Consider the following 24,448-nt stretch of genomic DNA (forward strand, 5'->3'; position numbering starts at 1 on the left):
AGCATACATGCCTCTTACTGTGCTGTGTTTCTGCGACCCAACACATGACTACAGGGAAGACAAAGAAGAAAGATAAAGTTGTGGACTTTTTTTTGCACCTCGTGTGGTGCCAGGTAAACCAGATTCATCCACCCATGAAATGGCTGGACCCTCTTCATATACAGGGGTTCCAGTGATGGCCCCTCTGGGTCTTATCGAAAAAAGGATGTCTCGTATGGAGGGAAAATCCAATACGTTGAACAAAAAAGTGCCACAATTAGAATCTAGGACTTCCATGCTGGAACAATGAACCACAGAGCTGGACCAGCAGTGTGCCCAAATTATCCCAAAGGTGGACTGCCTGGGCAAAGAAATGGAATGCAGGCTTGAATACCTAAAGAATGTGATCCATGCTAAACAGATCACAGTTATCGGTCTCCCAGTTGGTGATGTTCCAATCTCTTTTGCCATGAACTGGCTCCCATAAATGTTGCCCCAGGAGCTAGTGGAAGACCCGATATTCATAGAAAATTGCTACAGGATGAAGAGTTGTTCCGACAATAAACAGCGAGATTCCAAGGTGGGCCCAACTCTTATTATTAAACTTTCAGATGACTGCGATAAAGAAAGAATCCTGAGATACGCAAATGCAAAGGGAACCATTGAGGGCCAACATCATAAGATTCTGATCTTCCCTAACCTGACATCGGCTACTGAAAAAAGGAGGAGGGGACTGAACTTGCTTAAGAAATCCTTCATTGCGCATGGGGTCAAGGCAGGTTTATTACGGCCTGCCAAGCTTCCAGTTACTTGGAAGGGGAAGGAAAGCAGTTTTTGAGATTCGGAAAGTACTGAGGAATTATTCAAATCGATCCCTGCAGTGGCTCAAGCAGATACGGGAAAGGGTTGACTGTATGGGTGTTTTTCCGATTTACAAGGAATATATAAAAGTAAGGAACCTAAAGAGATATGCTTTACGATAGGTATTTAATAGGGTTACCTAGTCCAGGGGTGTTCCACAGAAGAGATACGCAGGAGGAGATATTGAATGGCTATATGCCGACAGAGTATGGGGATGCTTGAGAGATTTCAATAAGAGAATTGCGGTCTGCTTAGGTATGGTTAGCAGGGGGCAAACAAGAACGTAAAGGGTTGAAATAAAGAGATTTATTTACAGAAGACTCTAGAGGGGCGTCTTTCCGTGTTAATGTATACCTTCCAGTTAGTTTACATCATTGAAACCCAATGAATTTGCTGTTCTTGAGGAGCAATCCGACGCCCCTCTAGAATGATGTGGCTTACCAGAGGTGAGCTAGTATTTTGCAAGATGTTAATGTACAACTGGTGGGCCAAATTATATTGGGTCTTCTCATGTTGGGCCTTTGCTCTCTCTCGTTAATGTTTACATGTCAAAATGTAATAAAAATGAATAAATGAAACAAGTGCAATGTTACCATGACAAGGTTGGTATATTGACCATTATATTAGCAAAAACAAACTGGAAAAGAGAAGAAGTGGGATTATGAAGACCGCAGAAAAAGGAACACCTGTTCTTAATGGATGAATGATGAACTGGGATATTTTCTGGAGGTTCTTTTGCCTTATTCATGGGGAAGCCTGTACTTAAGGCAGACCTGCTTTCCTAGTGGATTGGGAGATCATTTGAAACCTCTGAGGGTCGATGCTGGCTATGTGCCTTAAAGAATTATTCGAAGATGAGTATGTAATTGGGAAAAACTGGTGAAGTAATTGTCACTGTGGGGGGGTTCATTCCATATAGAATGTTTTAGTATTTTAGTATGAAAGGCAACTGTGTTTTCTCACTATATCTAAAGCTAAGTGAAATATTACTTATTAAAGGTCACTTGGCATGTTCCTGTGCACAGCACACATTGGCTAAGAAAATATCACCTACAGAATGGAAATAGGATATTGAAGCTTGCTAGTGTGAATTATATCCTGCTTTTACAGTATTTAAAGCTTGGTTCAAATACATGTTAATAGGAACAAATAGCGTAAACCTTTCTCTTGCTATGTGTGCAGTGATAAACAGAGAGAATATTCCACTTCCCAAGTTACAGCATTTGAAAGTGATACCTAAATAAACTAAATACAGAGTATTTTCAAAGGTATAGTCACTAACTGAGGTTATGAACCAATGTGCACTCTTCATAGCCAGCCAGAGATGTTATCAATCAACACCTGTGGAAGCCATAGATATTTTAAATTCTAGATTGTAACGAAAGGGAGTTTAGCATTTCCATAGTCGAGATGCACTTTCAAATGAACAGTTACATTACACCAATGATCTTGTATTGAAGTGAACAGGCCACAAATTAGTTACTTACAAAATACCCAAGAGAATTGGGGGGATAATTGTTGTCCTTTCAGAAAATGTTAATGTTGAGTGGTTGCATAGTGTAGATAGAATTGATAGCACAGCCTCCCCAAACTCGAGCTTGTAGATTTTGGTTCTACTTTCTAGAGTCTATATTTTTGTTACATGTACATGCTAGAAACCAACAGCACCAGTTAACCACATTTGGGAAATCATTTTAAATGTGTTTCATACTAATGCAATTTTCTATGCAGTTTTCCTCTCAGATCAGTATTTGTTTTTGATATTGGAGAAAATAAATAGAATGTTCACACACTGGCAGATAAAGTAGCAGTGTAAGAATGGATTTAGATTGTATTGTCTAGACATTAGACAGTCCTATTAAAGACATTAAAGATACACTCAGGCACATATTTCCATGTGAATCTCACACATCATATGATTTCACTTGAATAGTTTATTTAAATGTACTTGTTCATTATGTATAATTTCTCAATGTTTATCTTTCCTGGCAATAAAGATATTTGTGCCCATAAATGTTTTGGGACAATTGAGTTTTTCAATATGCGTAGATAAGTAAAGCAAAATAGTAAACATAAACAAAATGCTTACTACATTGTTCATACCCAGTGTAATCATCTGTCATGCTTACCCATGCAGAATTCAACTCATGGCATGTCTCTTTCCGTCCAACAAACTGCACCTCTTGTTAGTGTGTGACATGTGAAGAAACTGTTGCAACATTACCTCTTCATTAAAGAGTAGTTCTACCAGCCACACATTATTATTTACACATCTCATCACTATTCCACATTAGTCTTTTGTGTATTTCTATGTGACTATGGTTCTCATTCGTATTTTTTCGATTATTACTTAACTGTATAATAATACTAATCTCATAGAAAACGTGTAAAATCACAATAATCATTCAGGGCTCCTAGAAATTGGCAGTTCATCCTAAATGGCCACTATCACTCTATTTGTTTGAGAATTCTTCTCCTCTTTTCTGTTTCCAGTATAATTTCTAGCACCAAAAACCACATTGATGCCAAGATGTGGCCAGATTCAACAAAATGCCTTGCTAGAGGCGATCTCACTGGTTTAACTCTAATATTACTCTTTTGTTCAGTAATTGTAACCTCACACATAGGAGAGACAAGAAGGAAACTTTATCCAGAGAACACATGATCACCATTGCACATAGGGACTGATGACATGTTTTGGTTTCTCATGTTGATGAATATTGCATCCTGATCCTTTTATTACTGAATTACATTGTGAAAAGTTCAAACAGGGTTATGTGTCTTTTTTCTGAGCCTGCTAAATTGTTTGCCACCTGGGCAGTCGTCCACCAAAATGCTAGGCAAGTCTCTGAACAAGAGTACCAACAGCAATCACAGACACATGTTTTAGTCTTGTTGGGCCTCATCAGAGAGGTGAAGCTGTGCCTCTCTAAACCCAGTGAGCAAGGAGTCCACGTCTGGTTGACCCCCAAGTCCCAGAACATATATTCAAAAGGTCTGGGAGCCTCTCTACTGAGAACAAACACAGCTAAATAACCTGTTCTTTGGGAAGGGTCCCACTCAGTTGGGTCTACAACCACATTTTAGCTCACTGTACCTTTCACATAGAATTAATGACCATTTACTTATCATATGGTCCCACCAACCTGGCCAGTCGAGCACCGAAATGCTACAGACATCTCCTCCAAACAAGAGTTGCATTTTTTGGAACTTGGGGATTCACCCTAAGTAACCTAGGGTAGTCCAGACATGGGCACCTTGCTCAGTGTGCTTAGAGAGGCACAGCTTCACCTCACTGATGAGGCCGGACTAGGCCAAAACATGTGTCTGGGGTTGCTGTTGGTACTCTTGTTCAGAGGAGAATTGCCTAGCATTTCAGTGCTAGACTGCCTAAGTGGATGGAACCAGACTGATATGCCAATTGATATTACTCCTCTGTGAAAAGTACAGTGAGCTAAAACGTGGTTGTAGACCCTCTTGAGTGAGCACCTTCCCATAGAGGGGTTATTTGGCCATGTTCGTTCTCGGTTATCGTGGCTTCCAGATCTTTTTTTTCACTAACTCAACAATAGCTAGTTCTCTTTCAAAGCTCACGCACACAATTTACATTATGTCTAATCATGACATGTATTTATTTTATGTATTCTTTTATTTATTGGACATTTGTATGGGGCCACTAGACAAGTTGGGGGGGCATAGCAATGAAGTAGAACAACAGAACGGTTATATTGGCCTTGTGACAATCCTACCGTGCAATTGCAAGACAAGGTGGTAAGTGCAGGGAGGGAGAGGGAGAAGTGCAGAAGTGGGGTGCCAAAGGGATGGGTGAGCAAGTGCTGGGGGGGCAAAAGTCAAGTGCCAGGGGAAGGAGAGGGGGGGGAAAGTGTGGTGGACAGGGTGAAACATGTTACAACTAGTTTGGGAACGGGTGCCCGCGGGACAGTGCTCAAAGGGAAGCTGGGGGGACTGGTGGTGGAGTGTTCTGGCCCCTGTGTGGCCATCATTGTACCAGTGACCCACAAACTGAGCCTTAGCAAATAGTAAGCCCAAATACACAATTCTATCAACTGTGCCCTAACACAGTGTTATGTTGCTCTGCGCCTTAATGAGAGAAGTCCTTACAAATTCAAATGCCTTGCTCAAAGGTTCTTCAGTGATGCTCTGTAAATAATTGTAATGATTTCAAGCGTTCCTGTTTTTTGAACCATTAAATCTTATGTTGAAATGTTTAAATATATAGGGTATTGAAAAAAATAATATTCTAGACGTGCATGCATGCAAATGTTATTAACCACAATATTAAATGAAATTAAATTTATGTTTTCCTTTATTATAGAATATACTATGGCAGAATGTCCGGAGAGGAACAGTGTAGAAATTAAAGAAATTAAAGTAATTGAAGAAAAACAGGTTTGTGAATTTTAAAACTAGATCCCACATTTTGAACACACATTTCGACAGATAAAGATATATTTTCACATGCTTCTTTTACCCCCACACACATTCCAATGACTCCAACGGTTAGTCAAATCTCTTCCATGTCACCTGTCTCCCCCTGCCATCACCCCTCCCCCATCTTGTTGAATTGATCTTATTTGACCTTTAGGTTTGTTTTGCACAGGCACTGAAAGGTAGGTAGGAGACTCATCATGGTTAGATGGGAGATGATGAATCTCTATAGGGAGTATGTGCTAAAACCTAGTGGCCTGGGCAGGATCCTTTGCACACCTCTAAGCTTGCATTTGTCAGAGGGAATGTCCTACAGCTATTGTTCCTAGGAATGCAGCAGAGATCACTTTAGGAAGGGGACATTCCATGCAAACACTTACTCTTAAAACTCTTGCATGGATATCCAATCCAAACAACAACAGACTGAAAATGAGGCCACAGAGTGCCATTCGGTACATTCTGCATTAATTGAAATTGAAGAGGCGGATAGATTTTACATAGCTTAATCTTGATCTAATGCTTGGCCTGTCACTCTACATTTCTGGAAGGTTATGCTTAAGCCATATTGTCACATACCTGACAATCAATGGACTTTCCTATATCCTTCAAGCCAAATTACACACTATTCACTCCACTGAAACATTTTCTCCAACTTCCTTAAATATCTTTACGTCTAGATTTTGTTTCTATCCTTTTCTCCTCAAGTTCTCTGGGACACTTTCTCGCCTGGAACACTTCCTATCTCTTCGATTGTTCATTCTCCATCTCATGAGGCTTCTTAAAGAGCTATCATTTGTCTACCCTCTTTACACCTCCTCTATCACCTCCTCCATCAGTTACTCCTGCCACTTCTTCATTGATGACACTCAAATATTCTTCTCCTTTCCCTCCTTTACACCTGAACTCTACCTTCACCTGCCACCTTCTAAGGCTGTGCACCTCCTCCCTTCTCCCACACACTTTCCTCAATCTGCTCACGTCTTTCCCCAAGACTCCCAACCTCAGGGTCCTTTTTGTTATAGACATGCGATTCAACCTGCTCATTACTTCTGACTGCCCTTGCAGATGGGATCCACCGCATGAACATCTGTTTGATCCAGCGCCATCTTACCTATCGTTCCACTTATATCTTGATTTCTACTTGTGTCCTTAGCAAGCTGTGCTACTGTTCCATTCGCCTCAAGGGACTCACATTCTGTTCATTTTACCTTCTTAAAACACGTAGTAAACTTTGAAAACCATTCTTTCTTTACTTGCTTTGGTCTTCCCCTAACACCTTCCCTCATCTCCAAGGTTCAGGCAGGATTTGGGGGAAATGCAAATTAATACTGTACCTCCCAATGTCTCTGGGCATGGTGCTGGGGGGGGGGGTGGAAGGTTTGTAACAACTATCAAAGGGTTACACATCAAAAAGATACACGATGTATGTGCATGTTTTGTAAGCTATGTGATACAACCCACTTTTTTCCCTCTTTGGTCTGGGGGCCAGGCCTTTGCCAAAAACAGTGATTTTGTGTGTTTAAAAGAATTTACATTCACAATGTATACAATAAGACATTTATACTTCGTGCAGTTATGCATGTTTCAGAGTCGCCAAATAATTCGTATCATTTACCAATCTGCTGTAAATGTTGCACGTTCTGTGTGTATGACGTGTGTCACACTTGTGTATTTTGAGCAAGGCACCATCTATCAAGTTGCTGATGGGCAAATGTAATGGCCAAATGATCACCATCATCGTGCTCGTGAATGCCTAGGTGGCCATATCATATGTTCCGAACTCACCACTTGACTCTCACTGATTCCCAATGACCCATCAATATTTATGAGATGTTCTGGTGCAGCCCTTAAGCTTGTATTGGGGAGAGTAATGCAGTTTTTTCATGATCAGAAATACTGTAAGAAGTGATGAATTGGTTATGATCAATATTGAAAATGATTTGTTCTGTTCCCCTTATCCCTCTGTCATGCCCACGCTGCATGTAGGCTCATCATCCGCACACGAACGGGGCTGATGCAGGCAAAAACGGATTTGCTTACAAGCGGAGTCTTCTGCATATAGGCTGTTCTTACAGCAAAAATGGAACTCTTGCCAAGACCAAGAATTCCTAATAAATCTGCTGAAAGCAATGGAACACAGAATACCCGAAGCTGCTATTATATTCAGTGCAAATAATATGAAGCAAAACAAGATGTAGAGCATTCTTAATAAACAATGTAATGTACAGCACTGGTCATGGATCCTAGTGCAAAGGAAACAGTTCCAGTATGTCTGCAGCTTACACCAAATCTCCTGCTTTAACGTAATTGTTTTTTCCCCATTTCCTATCAGGCCCCATTAAGAATGAGGCCATCATGGCTGTCTAGTAATAAAAAAGGTGCTTAGACTTGCAAAGGCATGTCAATATAGTATAAACATGAGTTCATATATTTATCAGCAAACAATAAACACAGAATCACATGAAAAAATACATCTGTTGTTACTACTGGAAAACAGTTCTGCATTTGGGATACCACGGCAGGCTCCAAAAGAAAAGAGATAACCATCGTAACTGAACCCATCGTACGAGGCAGTGGAAACCAGAATTGGCAACGCCAATAGTTTTTTGCATTTACTGAGATTTTTTGTGTTCTGCATTCATAGGCAACCGGGCACAAGCAGAAGAATGCAGTTTCAAGGGAGGTGTGATGAATCTGATGATGTCACCACTCCTTTACCTGTGGTAGCGTCTACTCATGCGGACAGCGGACGGCAGTTGCAACCTGATCCTGACGCTGTGCCGGCTATATGAGGAAGGAACACATTGGGGGGGGATGTGACCCTCAAAGGGGATGACACAGCATTGTTGGAGAAAGTCACAATACCACATTCCCATTAAGAGATGTTCCCTCCCTTCCTCATGCCCTGATGGCATGTTGTCTCCCTCATGAACTTGCCAAGTCTACTTCAATAATTCCTGAATATCATACAAGGAACAACGTGACAACAACTTGGGCGAGAAAGAGGGATGGAGTAATGAAGATGACTAAGACCGGTAAACCTTCACTGGGCTATTCTTTGGAAGAAAGTCAATCATGCCGGGAAGTTTACATGTGCAACAGCTGACACCAAGAGAGAGAGCTGCAGAGGCTGTGTTGTACCGTGGTCTGTGCAGACATGGGTCAGAACTCTGAGGTAAAGCACGCTGTGGGAAGCAGCCTGAAGGCAAATGCAGACAGCCCAAAGAGGGACCAAAGAGCAGGAAGCCCGCCGCCTAAGAGTACAAACCAGTGGGAACCGTGCAAAGTAAAGAAGGACACAGTGAAGACAAAGTGGCTAACGGGGTGCATGCCAAACCATCAGATTGAAGGAAACAGAAGTGGAGGAAAATGAGAGACACGCGAAGCACCCAGTATGCCCAGGGAAGATGTATGTGTTACCTGGTTGCCTGAAAGTGTGTGCTTTTTTATGAAAGGAACATGAGAGAGGAAAACAGAAGCCTGTGAAGAGACTGACATATTTGTGAATCATGCCACAAATGGACCACTGAGCCATGTGGGATATATTTACCCACTAAGCTGTACTCCCTCCCATAACCAAGCTGCACTTCAGCAGAAGCAGCAAAATGGCTGTGCTGGTTCCTGTGAGCACCACTGCCTCACACCAAAACTGCACTTTCAGCTACAAAAAGGTGGCTGCACCATCTTGCCAAGCACATATTGGGCAGGAAGGAACAAGGGGGCACACTGAAAACGCCTGCCAGTGTGTTCTTACATGTACACAAGAAGGGGAGTGAAAAATGAGCGCTGCTTTGCTGCAAGCCCAAAGGTCCCATGGAAAAAGGGACATATTTACATTTAAAAATTATGCCACTTTGATGCTCTTTTTCCACTGATCTTCATCACAATAATTTTATTAATGAGACCTTGCCATGACCCTCCACATTCATATTGTGCTCTAAGCAGACAAGATCAGTATTCCTGAATGTGTCAAGGCCACTGGTCAAGGGCCACTATGTCCCACAGGGTCCCGATGGACCCAGTCCTGGAGCCTTTGGCACCAGGCTCATCTGAAAGTGTGCTCTGCACACAGTGTGCATAAGGCACGTGCATCCAGGCCGGGCGCGGCCATCCACAAGTATTGGGAGCACGTACAGAAGTCTGAGGGAGCGGTAAGGTAGGGCCAGAGGGCGGGGCTGAAGGGGAGTGGCTGGGGCCAGGCAATATAAACCAGCCCCACCCACATGCTGATGCTTCACGTTAGTCGATGGTGCAGCGTAACGCTTACCGCCATCTACAGATCCTTACCTGTTTCCAGTTCTGCATGCTTATCTTCAGTCTCCGGAACGCCATCCTGCAACCGCGCGCATCTTTCGCTGAGACCAACCATGCCAACCCCCGAAGCTCTGCGACCCCGATTCCAACTCTGCAGCTCCCGCGTGCATCTTACCTGAGACCAGCCATGCCATCGCTCGAAGCACGGCCAACCCGATTCCAACTCTGCAGCTACTGCGCGCATCTTACCTGAGACCAGCCACGCCATCGCTTGAAGCACTGCTTAACCGATTTCCACTCTACAGCTACCGCGCCCATCTTACCTGTCTCTGTTGATCCAATTCTTGCAGCGCCTTGCATTCTTACCTGTTCTGGATGCCTGACATCTCTGGAGGCATGCTACGGCCCAGCATCCTCATGGATTCCACCATCAAGCGCCGTCAGGTCGAACCTGCAAGGGAGATTGAAAACACAAGGTTAGCAACTGCATAAACTTTTAACGCTTAGCCGCGCAACCTACAAACCTTGCACATCATCCGGAAACCCAACTCACCTTTCTAGTGGGGTCTTCTAAATCCCTGTTGGCTCCGTTATGAACTCTCTTCCATCACTGAATCTTCGCAGGCCATTTTCTTACCTAAAGGGGAAAGAAAGGACATTACAACGTTACAGACAATAATCATTGGGAAAAACCAACACAAAAGGATACAAAGAATAATCATTGCTACAAAAACTTACCTCCAAGGCGGGATTGGTTGCAGCCGGTCTGGACTACCAGGCACAAGGACCAGTGACACAACTTGGTCTACTTATGGCACCCCTGCTGAGAGAAAGCAGGATAGAGAGCTCATCCTTACAAAACCACAGGTGAGGTCATATGGGAAAACGCATGCTCATCTCATTCTGGCACGAAGGGTTTGAGGGGGATCACAGTTCCACCGCAGCATTCTCATTGCCTCGTACCTTCTCTCAAGGGTATAACCAGCAACCCGAGCAGTCCACACCACCGCAGTCGAGGGAGGAGCTCGAGCCAGGGGAGTCCAGTCCACGGAGGGCTCCAACCATGCCCCAACGACCCCCAGAGACCAGGTGAGCGTAACAGAATGACAAGCTGTTGTTCAGATCTGAAGAAATCAAAAGAAGCTTTACTTCGGCTACACAGGAAACACTTTACTTTTTGGCTACAAAATGTCAAGGATCAATGCATCAAAAAGGCCCTGCTGGGTATATGTCAATTTCAGAAGCTAACTATGGCTAGAAAACAATGTGGGAATTCAGATGGAAGAGAAAAATCAACTTTGTAAGGAAAATGTTGTCACCACATGTTTAAAATGTACTTTTGCAAACTGAGAAAAAGACTTGTTTAAAAGAGTATGTTGGATACAGCCCTGCCCTTATCTAGCAATGTGAAGGGGTTTTGTGCTGTGAATTATATGGGAGATCTTATTCAAGGCTTATTCAAGGCTTTATTCTGATTTATAACAAAAATAAATAAAATAAGGAATTAAATTGCATCGGTTGCAATGGGGGAAATCAGCCCAAACAGGTTGCTGCATGGGGGTTGCCAGCAACAGAAGGCCCCTCACAGTAGATGCTAGAACACCCCCTTTGAAGTTGTCAGTTTGTCCTTGGTAGTGGATGCAGGGGAACTCACTCCTCCCAGTCAAGTTTTTAGCCACACTTGCTTTCTTTGAAATCCCTGAGCCTCTGCCTTCAAGTCTGGCAGAGCAGAGAATTATGACGCCCTCAGTACATCACATGTCATTGCAGGCTGATTCACTAGTAGGTGCGGCATTCATTGGAGAGCGGGGCTTTCAATTAAGAAGTTTCCTGCCTGAAGCCAAAAACTGTTTATTTCCGATATTGTGAGCCTCTTCCAAGGTGATTGAAGTCTTGTGGGTGGGATCATAATGTACATTGCTTAGTCAACCTCCTACCCACAGCATTTTTCACTGACATTTCTGTGTGAGCAAAGCTATCATTTCACGTGGCATTTAAAGTCAATTCTTTATTTTTTTTACACGTGTGCAAGCTGTTTCTGCGTCTGATGTTGGAACACTTATCTTGCATGCCACAGGATTGTATAATTTGTCCTTTTTGAGTGAGTTGGCATTTGCTGTTGGTCCATTGACAATGAGGGTTAGGCCCCCTTCCACAGGGTTCTTTGATTTGCCACTAAGAGAAAAACCAAGCAATTTTTCATTTGGAATGTTTAAAGGGCAAATGTTCAAGTGAAATGAAAAGCAAAAGCTGTGTCTGGTTGTAGGATTACAATTATTGCCCATCATGTGAATGAAAAGTACAATAAGGCGGTTTTTGATGCAGTGCATGACTTCATGTCATTCAAGTGAAACAAAAGCAATGCAGGGCCGTTTTTGGATTGCAGGGTTCAACTGCTTGACACTCATGTGACAGGGAAAGCAAAGCACAGCCATTTATTTTGGCTCAGAGTTTCAATGCGGTTTTTCAAATGAAAGAGATTTCTGTTTAGGGCCTTTATATACACCCCACAGATCTCCCTTGCTCTTCCATGACTTTTTGTCATGGAAGAGCAAGGGAATAGTGGGGCTTCTTTCAGCATAATTTTCCTTCCTCAGGGAGTGGGTACTCCAGTATCCCCTTCCATCTCTGTGTTGGGGGTATGGCATGGCATCCCCTTTCCTTCCTTCCTTTGGGAGCAGGCACTCCAGTTTCACCTCTCACTCTCCATCTTTGGGTTGGAGAGTGTGGCACAACACCCCCTTTCTTCCTTTCCTTCCAGGTCCCCAGGGTTTTCCTCTCCAGGCTAGAATTTAAGGATGTTAGTTCTCTAATAGAAGATTAAAAAAAACAAGTTTCAGTACTTTTTATTGGCATTTTTCCCTGAAGATTCACAAAGAATTTCAACAAAAACAACTTGCAATTTTTATATGACATAAGGGGCCTGGGGTCAAAACTTTGTTGCTCTCGGGAAGGGTAACTGTCCCTTCTCCCAGAGTAACTTTGATACAGCCAGTTTCCCTGGTAGCCCTCCATTCTGGGTCTTCCTTCTCCCTGATTTGATAGTCTAGACTCCTGAAAGCGGGGAGAGTAAGGAGGGTTGTTCCTAATGTTGGGGTTTTGAGGGTACCTGGGGGAGAAACTTAAGTGTGGACAATTACTGCCCTCCTGAAGGAGGTTTGTAGGGAAGATGTAAGAAAAGTTGGGAGGAAGATTTCCTGGGGCCATACTTACCTAGTTGGATCCCCCACCCTGAGCCGGTGGAGTCCATATGTACCCCAAGATGGGTTGGTTCCCCTTGTACCTCGGGCAGATGTAGGTGGCAGAGTCAGGTGATGCATTTGTGGGGTTCCCTGCCTGGCTACCACCTGCTTGGGACTGGTCAGAGGGTCTTCTTTGCCTCTGGTTTGGTTGGTTAGTGGGAGGTGTATTTTTAGGTCCCCATCTCTAGGTCCAAAATGGGAGTAACTTTCACCTCCGCCAGCTTGTCAGCAGCGGGGTGTTGGTTGGTTTGAGATTTTTGGGGGAATTCTTATTTTCAACTGGCTTTTGGACCTCATAGATCCGGATATCTTGCTCTATTACCCAGTCCAGGGTCCTTTCATTGTGGAAGTCCCTAACCAACTTCCTCATAATGTACTTAGGAAGTGCAAGGAGATAGATATTGATGAACTCCCTACTGTTTGTGCTCACTGGCCTAGTGGTTTGTGCAAATGCCCGCTTTAATTCTCAGACAAATTCCCTCAGGGCCCGATCCTCTCCGCACCACAGGTTGCGAGCCTCGTGGGGGTTTAGATGCATGGAGAAGTGCTTCAAGATGGCCGCCTTGTAGGTAGACCACCTTGAGTGATTCTGATCCTCCAGCCCATCAAAGAAGCTGGAGCATTCTGCAGAGAACGTCCATTTGGCAAACTCCATAGAATGCTGATCATTGAATGCCAAATGACATCATCATCTGGTCATACGGCTCCAGTTGCGCCAAGACTTGGCATTTTTATGGTACCAGGTCATGAAGTTTCTATTGGCTTTTATTTGTCTAATGGGGTCTTTTACCAATGTTCTTCTTTATTTGGCAGCCTTCTTTTTCCGCTGCACCTGAGTCCATTTGCCCTCAGACTCAGAGCTGCGACTATTTCAGGTCCAAGCCCTATCCTCTAGGGGCTCTCTGATTCTTTGAGCCTGGGAGTCTCTCCCAGAATGACGGGCCTAGTCTCTTCTCCCCTGTTATATTGTGGGCTCTCTGGGTCACTTCACTTGGATTCCTTATTTTGCACAAGGGAATTACTCATCTGACTCCTCCCTTCCTCCTGGGTTGGTGGAGAACTCCTTCCACCTCCCTGATTGGATGCAGGTTTTCAAGATGCTCTTTTGGGGCCTAAACTCAGACTCCTTTCTATCTGCAAAGTGGACCAGGTGGTTCCTTTTTAGATTATGTTTCTGCCAGTCTAACTCCCTGATTTCCTCTTCATATGAGCCTTCCTGGTCAGATGCTTTGGCCACAATATTTTTGCACCTAAACAGGGATGCATGCCCATCCATCTCTGATGGACACTGGCCTGCAGGCTCAATCATGCTGGGCCTAATTGAGTCTGGCTGCCTCATGGTTCCCGGTTCTTGTGAACCTGTGAACATGAAGTTAGCAGCGCTTTGCACATACAGGGTGGTAGGTTGGGTTGAGGCCCCTGGTACAGAGGGCCCTACACCATGATTAGGGATTGCCCTGATACTCCCTGAATGTTTGAGGTTCCTCAAGTCCTTATTAAACCTAGCACACTCCTTTTCTAACCTCTTCAATTTCTCTTTCTCAGCCCCTATTTCTTGATAGTATGCAAAGGCCTGAGCCTTGTGCTCTGCTATCAGGGCTTAACTGGCTTCTATGACCTTCCCTTGTGCTACTACTTGGTTCTGCAGTCCCATGTTCTCATCACCAAGTGCCTCATTTTCGTTCTGTGCTTCTTGTATTGTCTGGGAATATTCAGACCATTTCTATTGCAGGAGATGCATCTCCTCACTCTGCATATTTGTTTGGTCTGTATTGGCTGCTCTAGATCACATTATATCTGTCTTATATGCCCATTCATTTTTAATTCTCAAATTTTATTTTAGTCGGTTCCTGAAAACACAACTCACTTTTCTCCAGGTCTGCCTTTAATTTGCACACTTCCTAGCATAGGGCATCTTTTTCCTGATACAGGGTGCCAATCTGTTCAGTCAGGTTATCACTCTGTTGTTTTATAGCACCCAACGTCTGCAGTTCCTGGTCAAACTCTGCTTGGGAATGGACCTCTTTAATGATTAACTTGCGTTTCTCCTCTTCCAATTGCTTGATCTGATTTTGTAAAGCTCCCATGTCCTCTAAGCAGATTCTACTGTATATCACTTGTTGGTTCAATTTTAGTTGACTCTCTTTAAGGGAATCAACCCTTTCTTGGCACTCTTCTTTTAGTGCAGATAATTGGGATTCCTGCTCTGAATTATTTTATTGCTGTACTGCCAACTCCTCCTTTAGCTGCTTGATGAGGTTTCCTAATTCTAACTCAGAATTTTGTCTCTCTCGCATTTTCTTCTCTACTTGCCTTAACTCACTCTGTGTTTGATTTAAAAGCTCAGACTGATATTGCCCAGAGGTTACACTTTCTTTATACTTTTCTTCCATGACTATCATGTAGAAGTACATGTATGCAGTGAGTTGGACCATTTTAATGTGTTCATCTTTGACGTTCTGAGTCATGTAGAAGTTATTCAGGGCTTGATGTAACAGGCCACTGTCCTGCCACACATCCATACTTATAGAGGTCACCTGTTGCATCATACTAGATAGCCAGGTTTCATGTTTTTGTTCTGCCCATTCTCTAATGAATAATTTGGACAGAAGGTGCTGCCTAGCCATGTTAATTTCCACGGTGCTCATTATGAAGAGTGTTCGACTGCTGGTGGATTATCCATGCAAGGACAAAATCTCCACCCTGTCTCTGCCTAGTTTATGATTAAAATATTTTATTTCGGCACACCGCTCTGATTCCTAGGGTAAAGATTTTGCTGGCACCTTTACAGTGTCACAGCTTACCATCCACTAAACATAACATTGCGTCAATGGGCTAGTCTGCTGTGCTGCATTATCACAGGTGAAAGCTCTTATCTCAATCCCAGCACAAGCCCCCACATTGTCACGGTTTTATTACATGGCACACTCCAGCCAGGGACTCCTTCCCCGACAATGAATATGGTGTACAATAATGTGCTTTTTATTTTTAATAAACCACAGGTTATTTTATTTGAATAGGCCTCCAACCCGTCACGCACCCGACCTCATTTAATGGAAAAGGAACATCAAAATTTTAGAGCCCCTACGGTTGTGGTACACAATTGCACTCATCTCTACAGAACAATTCAGTGAAGATATACTATTAAAATTCTCACAATCTTTAATGGCAACACAGAAAAAGAGCAATTTTTAGAAAGAGATAACCCCAATGGTTTAGAACTCCCCCCCCTTCAACACTAACATAACGTTTGATTATTACTCACACGACTACTACAACTGCTATGGGACAGAATAAAAGGATTTTTTTTTCCTACACTTGAGGAGATAGGGAAGTTTAGAGACTACTAATCAGCACACCAGGGCAACATGGAAATAGAAGTAGGAAAATCGATTTTGGGGATAAAGCAAATGCAAAAGGAAAAATACAAACGGCAAATGGAAATTCATTTTACACTGGATTTACAATGACAGGCAGCTCAGGGAAGGGGTATAGCTCAGAATAGGAAAATCGGGTTTCATTGACAGAGACAGAGACACATGACAGACAGATTTGTAGGCAAAGTGGATTGCTCTCAAAGGGACTACGGTTTGGGGTTTTAATAGGACAGATGCAACAAGGAATTTGTGGGGTAAGGCACACAATACATGGGCAAATTCGGTTTTCAGTTACAAGGAGACTCATTCTTTTGAGGCAATACTTTAATTATTAAAGAAAGACACCAGGGACAAGGGGGTTAATTTTGAATTCTAACCAACTTGTACCATGCATTTTAATCTGGAATTAATTGATTTATATAAGAACATGCAAAGGATTCACACAGACACTGAGAGGTTTACCAAAGGGAATATGCAAACATACACAGTCTAAATACAATTTTCTTCTATGGGAAGGTGACAGAATTATACTAGCAATGTGAGGTTTTCAATTGGGTTTTCAATTAGGTTCTCAGTGGGGTGTTCAATGGATTTTCAATTAGGTTTTCTATAGGTTTTCAATGCTACAAAAGGAAGGGCTCATGCAATATAGGGCTGGGGTGATTTGCTACTTACAAAGTAAGCCTTGGTTTGGGATTCTGGAAAGTCAGCTGGATCTCAGGACACTCTGGACAGCTAGGCAAGGGGTCTGGTCACTGCACTCTCCTTGGTTTGGGATTCTGGACAGCCAGCTGGATCTCAGGACACTCTGGACAGCTAGGGGTCTGGTCTCTGCACTCTCAAAGATGGTATGGTTCTGCTGTCTCTGCTCCATCCTCCTTCTTCCATCTCCCTAGATTTCTGTGTCCCCTGACCTAGTACAGTCCACCTTATATAGCCCAAATGACATTACTCACTTTACAATGTAGGGGAGTACTCTATAATTACCCCTACCCGTCGGATAGGTGAGTTTACCATTCCTCTCTCCGCCCCCTAGCATGATTGGTCCAAGAGAAGAGAGCACCATCTGTCTATTGGCATTTTATTACCCTTCTTTGTTTTCTTGGTCACTTTTTGACAAAAACCCAGTTATATCTCATAACTTCACATTTCTTCTAGCCCCTGACATGTGTATTAGATTTTTGGTTTGAGGGGGTCATAGCGAATTAGGTAACCTAATCGCCAACGCCGTATGAGGTAGCATGGCCCTTTGGTACATTTTTGTCGTTTTCATCAAATGTATAACAGTTATGATTTTGCAAATGATCAAAAATATTCCTAATTTAACCTTTCATATCTCCATCAAATCTCATAATTGTTACATCTGAGCAGCCAGAAACTAGTTTGAACTGGACGTTTCAGTACCCAAAGTCCTAGGAAAATGCACTACAGCTCTTAAAAACCACCTGGAAAATACATGAAAACATTGCATAAAACGAAATTATTTCTCATTCTAATTGTTACAAAAATGCCTAAAAATTGACTCAGTACTTTAAGGTCAATTTGGAATATCTGTTCCCCATCTGTGGGAGGAGCACTTTACCACCCACAGCCGGTGACCAGATATTTTATTACCCCTTTGAAGTTGTCAGTTTGTCGTTGGTAGTGGGTGCAGTAGGAATTCACACCCTCCAGTCAAGTTTTTAGCCACACTTGCTTTCCTTGAAATCCCTGAGCCCCTGCCTTAAGGTCTGGCATAGCAGGGAATTATAATGCCGTCAGTACATCACATGTCGTTGCAGGCTGATTCACTAGTAGGTGTGACATTCAGTGGACAGCAGGGCTTTCAATTAAGATGTTTCCTGCCTGAGCCGAAAAAACAGTTTTTTTCTGGTATTTTCAGCCTCGTCCAAGGTGATTGAAGTCTTGTAGGTGGCAACATAATGTACATTGCTTAGTCAACCTCCTCCCGCAGCATTTTTCACTGACATTTCTGTGCGAGCAAAGCTATCCTTTCACTGTGGCTTTTTAATGCCTTTTTTTTTGTACACGGGTGTAAGCCGTTTCTGCGTCTGATGTTTGAACACCTATCTTGTATGCCACGGGATTCTTTAATGTGTCCTTTTTGAGTGAGTTGGCATTTGCTGTTGGCTCATTGACAATGAGGTGTAGGCCCCCTTCCACAAGGTTCTTTGATTTGACCCTGAATAAAAGAAAAACCAAGCCGTTTTTCATTTGCAATGTTTAAAAGGGCAGATGTACGATTGAAAAGAAAAGCAAATCCGTGTCCGGTTGTAGGATTGCAATTCTTGCCCCTCATGTGAATGAAAAGTACAATAAGGCCATTTCTGATGTAGTGCATGACTTCATGTCATTCAAGTGAAACAAAAGCACTGCAGGGCAGTTTTTGGATTGCAGGGTTCAACCGCTTGCCACTCATGTGACAGGGAAAGCAAAGCACTGCCGTTTTTGGTCCAGAGTTTCAATGGGGTTTTGCAAATGAAAGATATTTCTGTTTAGGGCCTTTAAAAGCACCCCACACCTTCACAACTTACAGTTAGATTTAGAGTGTGAGGGTCAGAATAGGATTTCAGACACAGGACATATATTTTGCTTTTGACATCTTGATAAAGGACAGAGAAATTCGTTTTTTGAGGTAGGGAAATACCTCTTAGGTTATGGATAGTGAGGCATTTACCACCCCTTTATTATTTTAAATAAAAATGTTTATCCAAACATGAGTTCTCTGTATCCGCATGTCATTCCTTGTTCCTCACAGAGGACTCAAAAAGGGATGCAGGTGTAGAAGAGAGTGAGAAGGGGAAAAGAGAAAGGCAGGAAGCCATTGAGAGAGGGTGCCATTGATGTTGAGCAATAGGAAATATGACCAAGAAAGGCTGAGAATGGGAGAATAAGAGAAAAAGTGAGAGCATGAGAGAAAGGATGAGAGACAAGGTAAGGGCTGCGAGTAAAGGTACCAGGGTGAGAGGGAGAGTAAGGGTGTGAGAATGAAGGGTGCAAGGAGACAGAGAGTGAAAGTGCGAGGAGAGAAAGATTGACAGTGAAGGGAGAAAGAGAGAGTCACAGGGCCCAGAGAGAGAGAGTAACAGTGTTGAGAGAGAGAGAGTGAGCAAGAGAAAGTGACAGCGTAGAGGGAGAGTGACACTGCAGAAAGGGGGAGTGACAGCGCAGAGAGAGCATGAGAGAGAGTGAAAGTGAGTGACAACCCATAGGGGAGAGAGAGACAGAATACATTATAGGGCGACGACCAAAGTAAAACAGAGTCACATAGGAAATCCCCAAACTTAAATTGCTAATAGCTTTTGACTTGTGCAACAGATTTGATTGATAGCCTCCTCTACATACTGGAAAGTTTCAGAAAAATTCTTAGAACATTTTTAAAAAGTATTAAGAAAACAAAACACAGTTTCAACCTATTTCCTATTCTTTTTGCCATAGGCAAAAAACATAAGTTTTTGCTGGACCGCAAAGCCAAAACCACTGGTCAAATTTGGATCACTTGAAAACAACTTGGGCACAAAGTGTTGACTGATATCTCTTGGATGTGCCTGTTTCTCCTTTATCACTGTTGAATTGTAATAGTGTGAGGGTGAGTAGGTGGTTTACCCACTACTCAGCCCAGTACTCTTACAGAGCAGTTGTCATTTTCTCACAGTCCCGTCATCTAAAATTGTTTTCATGAATTGTAAAGGTTTATCAAACAAAATGTAACCAAAACATTTTTCAAGACACTTTTCAACAGATTTTTGTGTTTTCTATAAAGGATATACTCTATCAATATTTTGCCACTGTCATGTTCTCTGTGACTGTTGCCATACGCATTAGATACTGCACCCGACACAAGGCCTTCGGCCATACCCAGACAGAGAGACCCTACTTACGGAGTAGTCTGCTTAGGGTATTGTGTCCATGACTTTGGAACATTGATCCAACCTGCCAACACCTCTCTAACTTTTCAACATCCACAGAACTTGACAGATCCTTCAATAAAATATGTTTGGCTGTATATTATGTATGTGTCATGCAGTTCTGTCCTCAAGAGTCAACGATACATGGGATTTGTGTGGGACCCTCTATAACTGTAAGAAGATTCAATTCAACACTACAGCTAAGTCAATGCCTAGTCTGGGATACTGAATGGAAACCCTTATTGATATATCTTTATGTCCAGTTCATGAGTTCTGGATGACTACCCCTATATAACACCCCTCTCTTAGAATCCGCCGGACCCCACTGAGCCAAGAAGTAGTTCTGTTTTGCAAGTTTAAAAGGTTTATTTGAGAAATAAGACAAAATATAGATACCACGCTTTTATAATAAATTAATAATCGATATCGCCCTTATAAATATAATGTTAATCAACAATGGGTAATCTGACACTAGCACACTTCTTTATAATCAATGAGGAGTTAGTATAGGATGAATCAAGTAGCAAAAATACTTTTATGATTTCAAGGGAAAAGCAATGAGGAATAAAATGCAGTACAGAAATACTTGAGATGATTTTAGCAAAAGATAATATAATCACTTTTTCTCTGGCAATTCACCCCCCTCCCCTATGCAATGTAAGGCATGGAAGTAGATGGAAAGAGGAGCACACAGTTCTCAGGAATGCAATCAAATACAAAACGAAATTCAGTTCCCCCCCAGCAAGCTTAGAGAAAACCGGTATGAGTTTTAAAACACAGGCCCAAGTGCTTTGAATGTGGTGGCAATGAAATGAGAAATATGCTGAAAATGCTTTTAATTCCCTTTAGGAGGTTCAGGGTGAGTGAGAGATACTTGGGATGAGTTCAGGCTCACTTTAGCAATGATTCAGAGATTGTGATTAAGAGGCAAACGAATTTTTAGCAAAGAAAGAAATGACGGCTGATGGTTACACGTGGCTGGATTTTTAACCAAATCGCAAATCGCGGTAAATTTTGCGAGTGCGTGAATCGTGATTACGGCAAAAGTATAAGGAGTAGCAAGTCCTAGGTTCTAGGTTCGTTGCCCAAACGGTTCCAGAGATACGGACGATTAAATAAAGGTAGTTTTTCGGATTTAAAGTAAACTCAAAATGACAGGTGACAGCTTGCAGCTTCAGAATTGACAGGTGACAGTTGTGCAGCTTTACAAATGACAGATGACACGATTTCTAGGAGGCTGTTCTACTTAGGTTAAAATAGTTTGGATTAGATTGGTTCTGCACAGTTCTGCTAGGTACTCACAATATACATTTGAAATAGGCCTTGCCACGGATCTGGTCAGGTTTTGGACTGGACTCTGGTTCTGGTCTCGGCACTTCACAGTGATCTGGGTCAGCTCGCTGGTTCTGCTCACAGCGGTCTGGGTCACTCTGGATCTCTGGTCTGGTCTGTCCGGATACAGCGGTCTCTGCACGGCTCCTGGATCTCTGCACTGGTCCTGGCAAAAGTTCTTGGCAAGGGATTCAAGCAGATCGCCCGGCAGTGAGTAGCTTGCAATGATCTGAGGCCTGCTGCAGAGAACTCAGCTTGTGGTTTTAGGCCTCTGATTTAGGTTATTAAGTATAAGTTCTAGGGTCTGGAGTATGTAGCTGGAGTCAGTCTGGAACTGGTATCTTCTGGATGTTGTGTGGTCCGGCAAAACGCTCCGCAGCAACTGGATTTGAATGTCTCTACCTGTCCCAGCAGTCTCTTTTTATGTGTTTTGAAAATGGGTGTGTGCCTGGGCCTAGCTAAGCCTGCCCCTCTCTACTTGTCATTAGCCCAATTCTCCCCTCTCCCATGATTGGGGGAAGGAAATGTGAGTCAGAGTGATGCTGTAGGTTTTATGGGTCAGAGGATCCTCCCCTGGTCAGTTTGCCCACAAATCTATATTTGATTCAAATAGATCCTTCCCAGATATACAATTTGTTGAAATTACATGTTCACATTATATATTCCTTATGGTCCATGCTTGTCCGCCTCTGATTTTCCTGGGGGCTTGCATTAAAAAATGACATCATTTTGCGCTTTTTAACTGGTTTTGCAATATCGGACATTTACCCAAATGTACACACATGTGCGCAAGGAGTATGGACATTAATTGATGAAGTGTCAGATTTTTAACATGCAGACATTTGGAGTGAGACCCTATTTTCCGCTAGCAACCCCCCAGAATACACCACAGGGTCCTAACGCATCTCAAAATGTTCACAGAAAAATCACAAAAATAATGATATTACTTATATAATTCTGACAAGTCCGCACTTTGAGTCATCTATCTTTTTAAAATTATGCCATTGTCAAAAAGGGGTGTGGCTTCCCACATCACTGGGTGAAATAACTGGTTTATCCACTTCCCCCAAGCTCAGCTGCTAGCAGAGGCACTGCCCCTCCCAGTTTCCCCTAAGAGGAAGCCACTTTACGGCCCCCCAATATAACATTTGCCTGAGTCCAGGACAGGCCTTTGTTCAACTCCCTGTAGTCCCCAGCTGCTCCAACCCTAATCTAATCAACAGGGCCATGTGACCTCAGGATGCAGCCAGGCCTGGCAGCCAGGCCTGGGAACACAGCTGTTGATCCAGTATCAACTCCTGTCGGGGGTAGTTGTCAGGCAGAATTCAGTTTCATTAAGCCAGGTTTCAGCTAAATGTCACTTTTTGTTCCCAGTTTTCTACATTCAAATCAAACTGACAATTTTTACATATACATTAAATAATGACTTCCTTCAAGTCATTTCAGAATATAGTTTTACATTGTATCCACCTCTTAGCAAGTCTTTCCTTGGTCTGGTTTTGTTTCATTCGTTCAGTTTTACACAAAAGTCTGGTGGTTTTAAAACACTGGCTTTCTGATAGTGGTGAGTACTGGTAATGCAACCATTTTTGGGATTAAGAAAATTAATTCCCCACAAGAAGGTTGTATCTTTGGAGTGGTCTCGTGCCAACTGCGCAGTTCTCCTATTCTGGCGTGAATGTGGGCGGCGATAGCTCATCCCCACATCCACCCAGTCTATTGATTTAGTTTGTTCTGGGATAGAATAATGGGCGGCGACAGCTCATCCCCACATCTACCCAGTCTATTGATTCAACATGGGTCAAAACCCATGACAAATCCCCCCGCCCGACTGCGCTTTGATTCAAGTCGAGGGGAAGTCGGGTGGAAAGGAGGTTTTGAGCCCTTGCGCTGGTATGTCCCCATTATCTTCTTCCAATCCTTTAGGTGGCACAGTTCAGCATCTTTTCCTCCCTCCAGTCGATCAATCAGTTCTCCTTGCTGGTCCTGATGGGAGGATTGGGCGTTACCCTGGGCCCCTCGGGTCTCGGCTCCCCGTCCCCGGTCGTCCTCCTTGTTCAGTCTCCAGGTTTTCTTTCTCCTAGGACGACAAAGGAAAAGCGGCAATACCTATTCGTAGACATTTTTCCACCACTATTAATGGTGTGGCAGACATATACATTTTATACTTTAACATACCTAACATTTTACTTTTGAGATACAAGTTATCATTCAAAGACAGTGGCTTACAATAGTATAATATTTTAGAGACTATATGTGGGATATTTTAGGGTTGGAACTGAATTAATCTGGAGCGGTCCCCTCTGGTATTGCAGAGGACTCCTCCAGTTGCTGCAGAGTGTGCCTGGGATGGCAACACTTTAGCTGATTTATATGTACCCACTTGTCTTCCCCCTCTGCCAAACCGCCTTTGGGGATGCAGATCTTGTAGGCCAGAGGGGAGATCTTGTCTATAATTTCAAACGGTCCCTTCCATGTAGGCAAAAATTTTCTCTGTTTGGCCTGGTTTCTTTGGAAATTGTATAGATAGACCCGATCACCCACCTTATATTCCTTTCGGGTAGTTTTTAAATCATAGTGGGTCTTCATGCTCTCGGCTAATCTTTCCGCTGAGCATAGGCAAAAGCATGCTGAAGGTGTTTCCTTAAATTCTCCACATACTCATGAGTTGTGGAGGCATTTATCAACGTTTGCTCTTGGCTTCTGTAGAGTAAATGCTGGGTAAGCACCATCTTGCGTCCAGTCATCAACTCAAATGGCAACATTTTGGTTGCAGATGAAGGGGTAGATCTGATGGCCATTAGGACCAGAGGTAATCGGATATCCCAACTTGGCCCAGAATCTGCCACAAACTTTTTTAAGATGCTCACAATGGTTCGGTTATATCTCTCTACTGCTCCAGAAGAAGCTGGCCGGTAAGCAATATGTAGCTTTCTGTTGACCCCCAGTATCTCCCACATCTTTGTCATTACTTCACTGGTGAAGTGGATACCCCTGTCAGACTCAATCCTTTGAGGTAGACCAAAACGGGAAAAGATGTGGTTAA

The 24,448-nt window shown here is 43.0% G+C and overlaps 1 protein-coding gene across 2 annotated transcripts in view; it reads left to right on the forward strand.

The window, feature by feature from the left end:
• SLC2A9 (solute carrier family 2 member 9) overlaps nt 1-24,448 on the forward strand; it is a 2,089,749-nt gene that overhangs the window by 703,189 nt on the left and 1,362,112 nt on the right. For both annotated transcript variants that reach the window (XM_069631955.1, XM_069631956.1), the window contains exon 2: nt 5,177-5,250. In XM_069631955.1, the coding sequence (XP_069488056.1) occupies nt 5,177-5,250 (74 nt within the window). The remainder of the gene's footprint in view (nt 1-5,176; nt 5,251-24,448) is intronic.

This window comes from Ambystoma mexicanum, chromosome 6q (assembly GCF_040938575.1).
Source record: "Ambystoma mexicanum isolate Mex_15411 chromosome 6q, UKY_AmexF1_1, whole genome shotgun sequence".
Lineage (NCBI taxonomy): Eukaryota > Metazoa > Chordata > Amphibia > Caudata > Ambystomatidae > Ambystoma > Ambystoma mexicanum.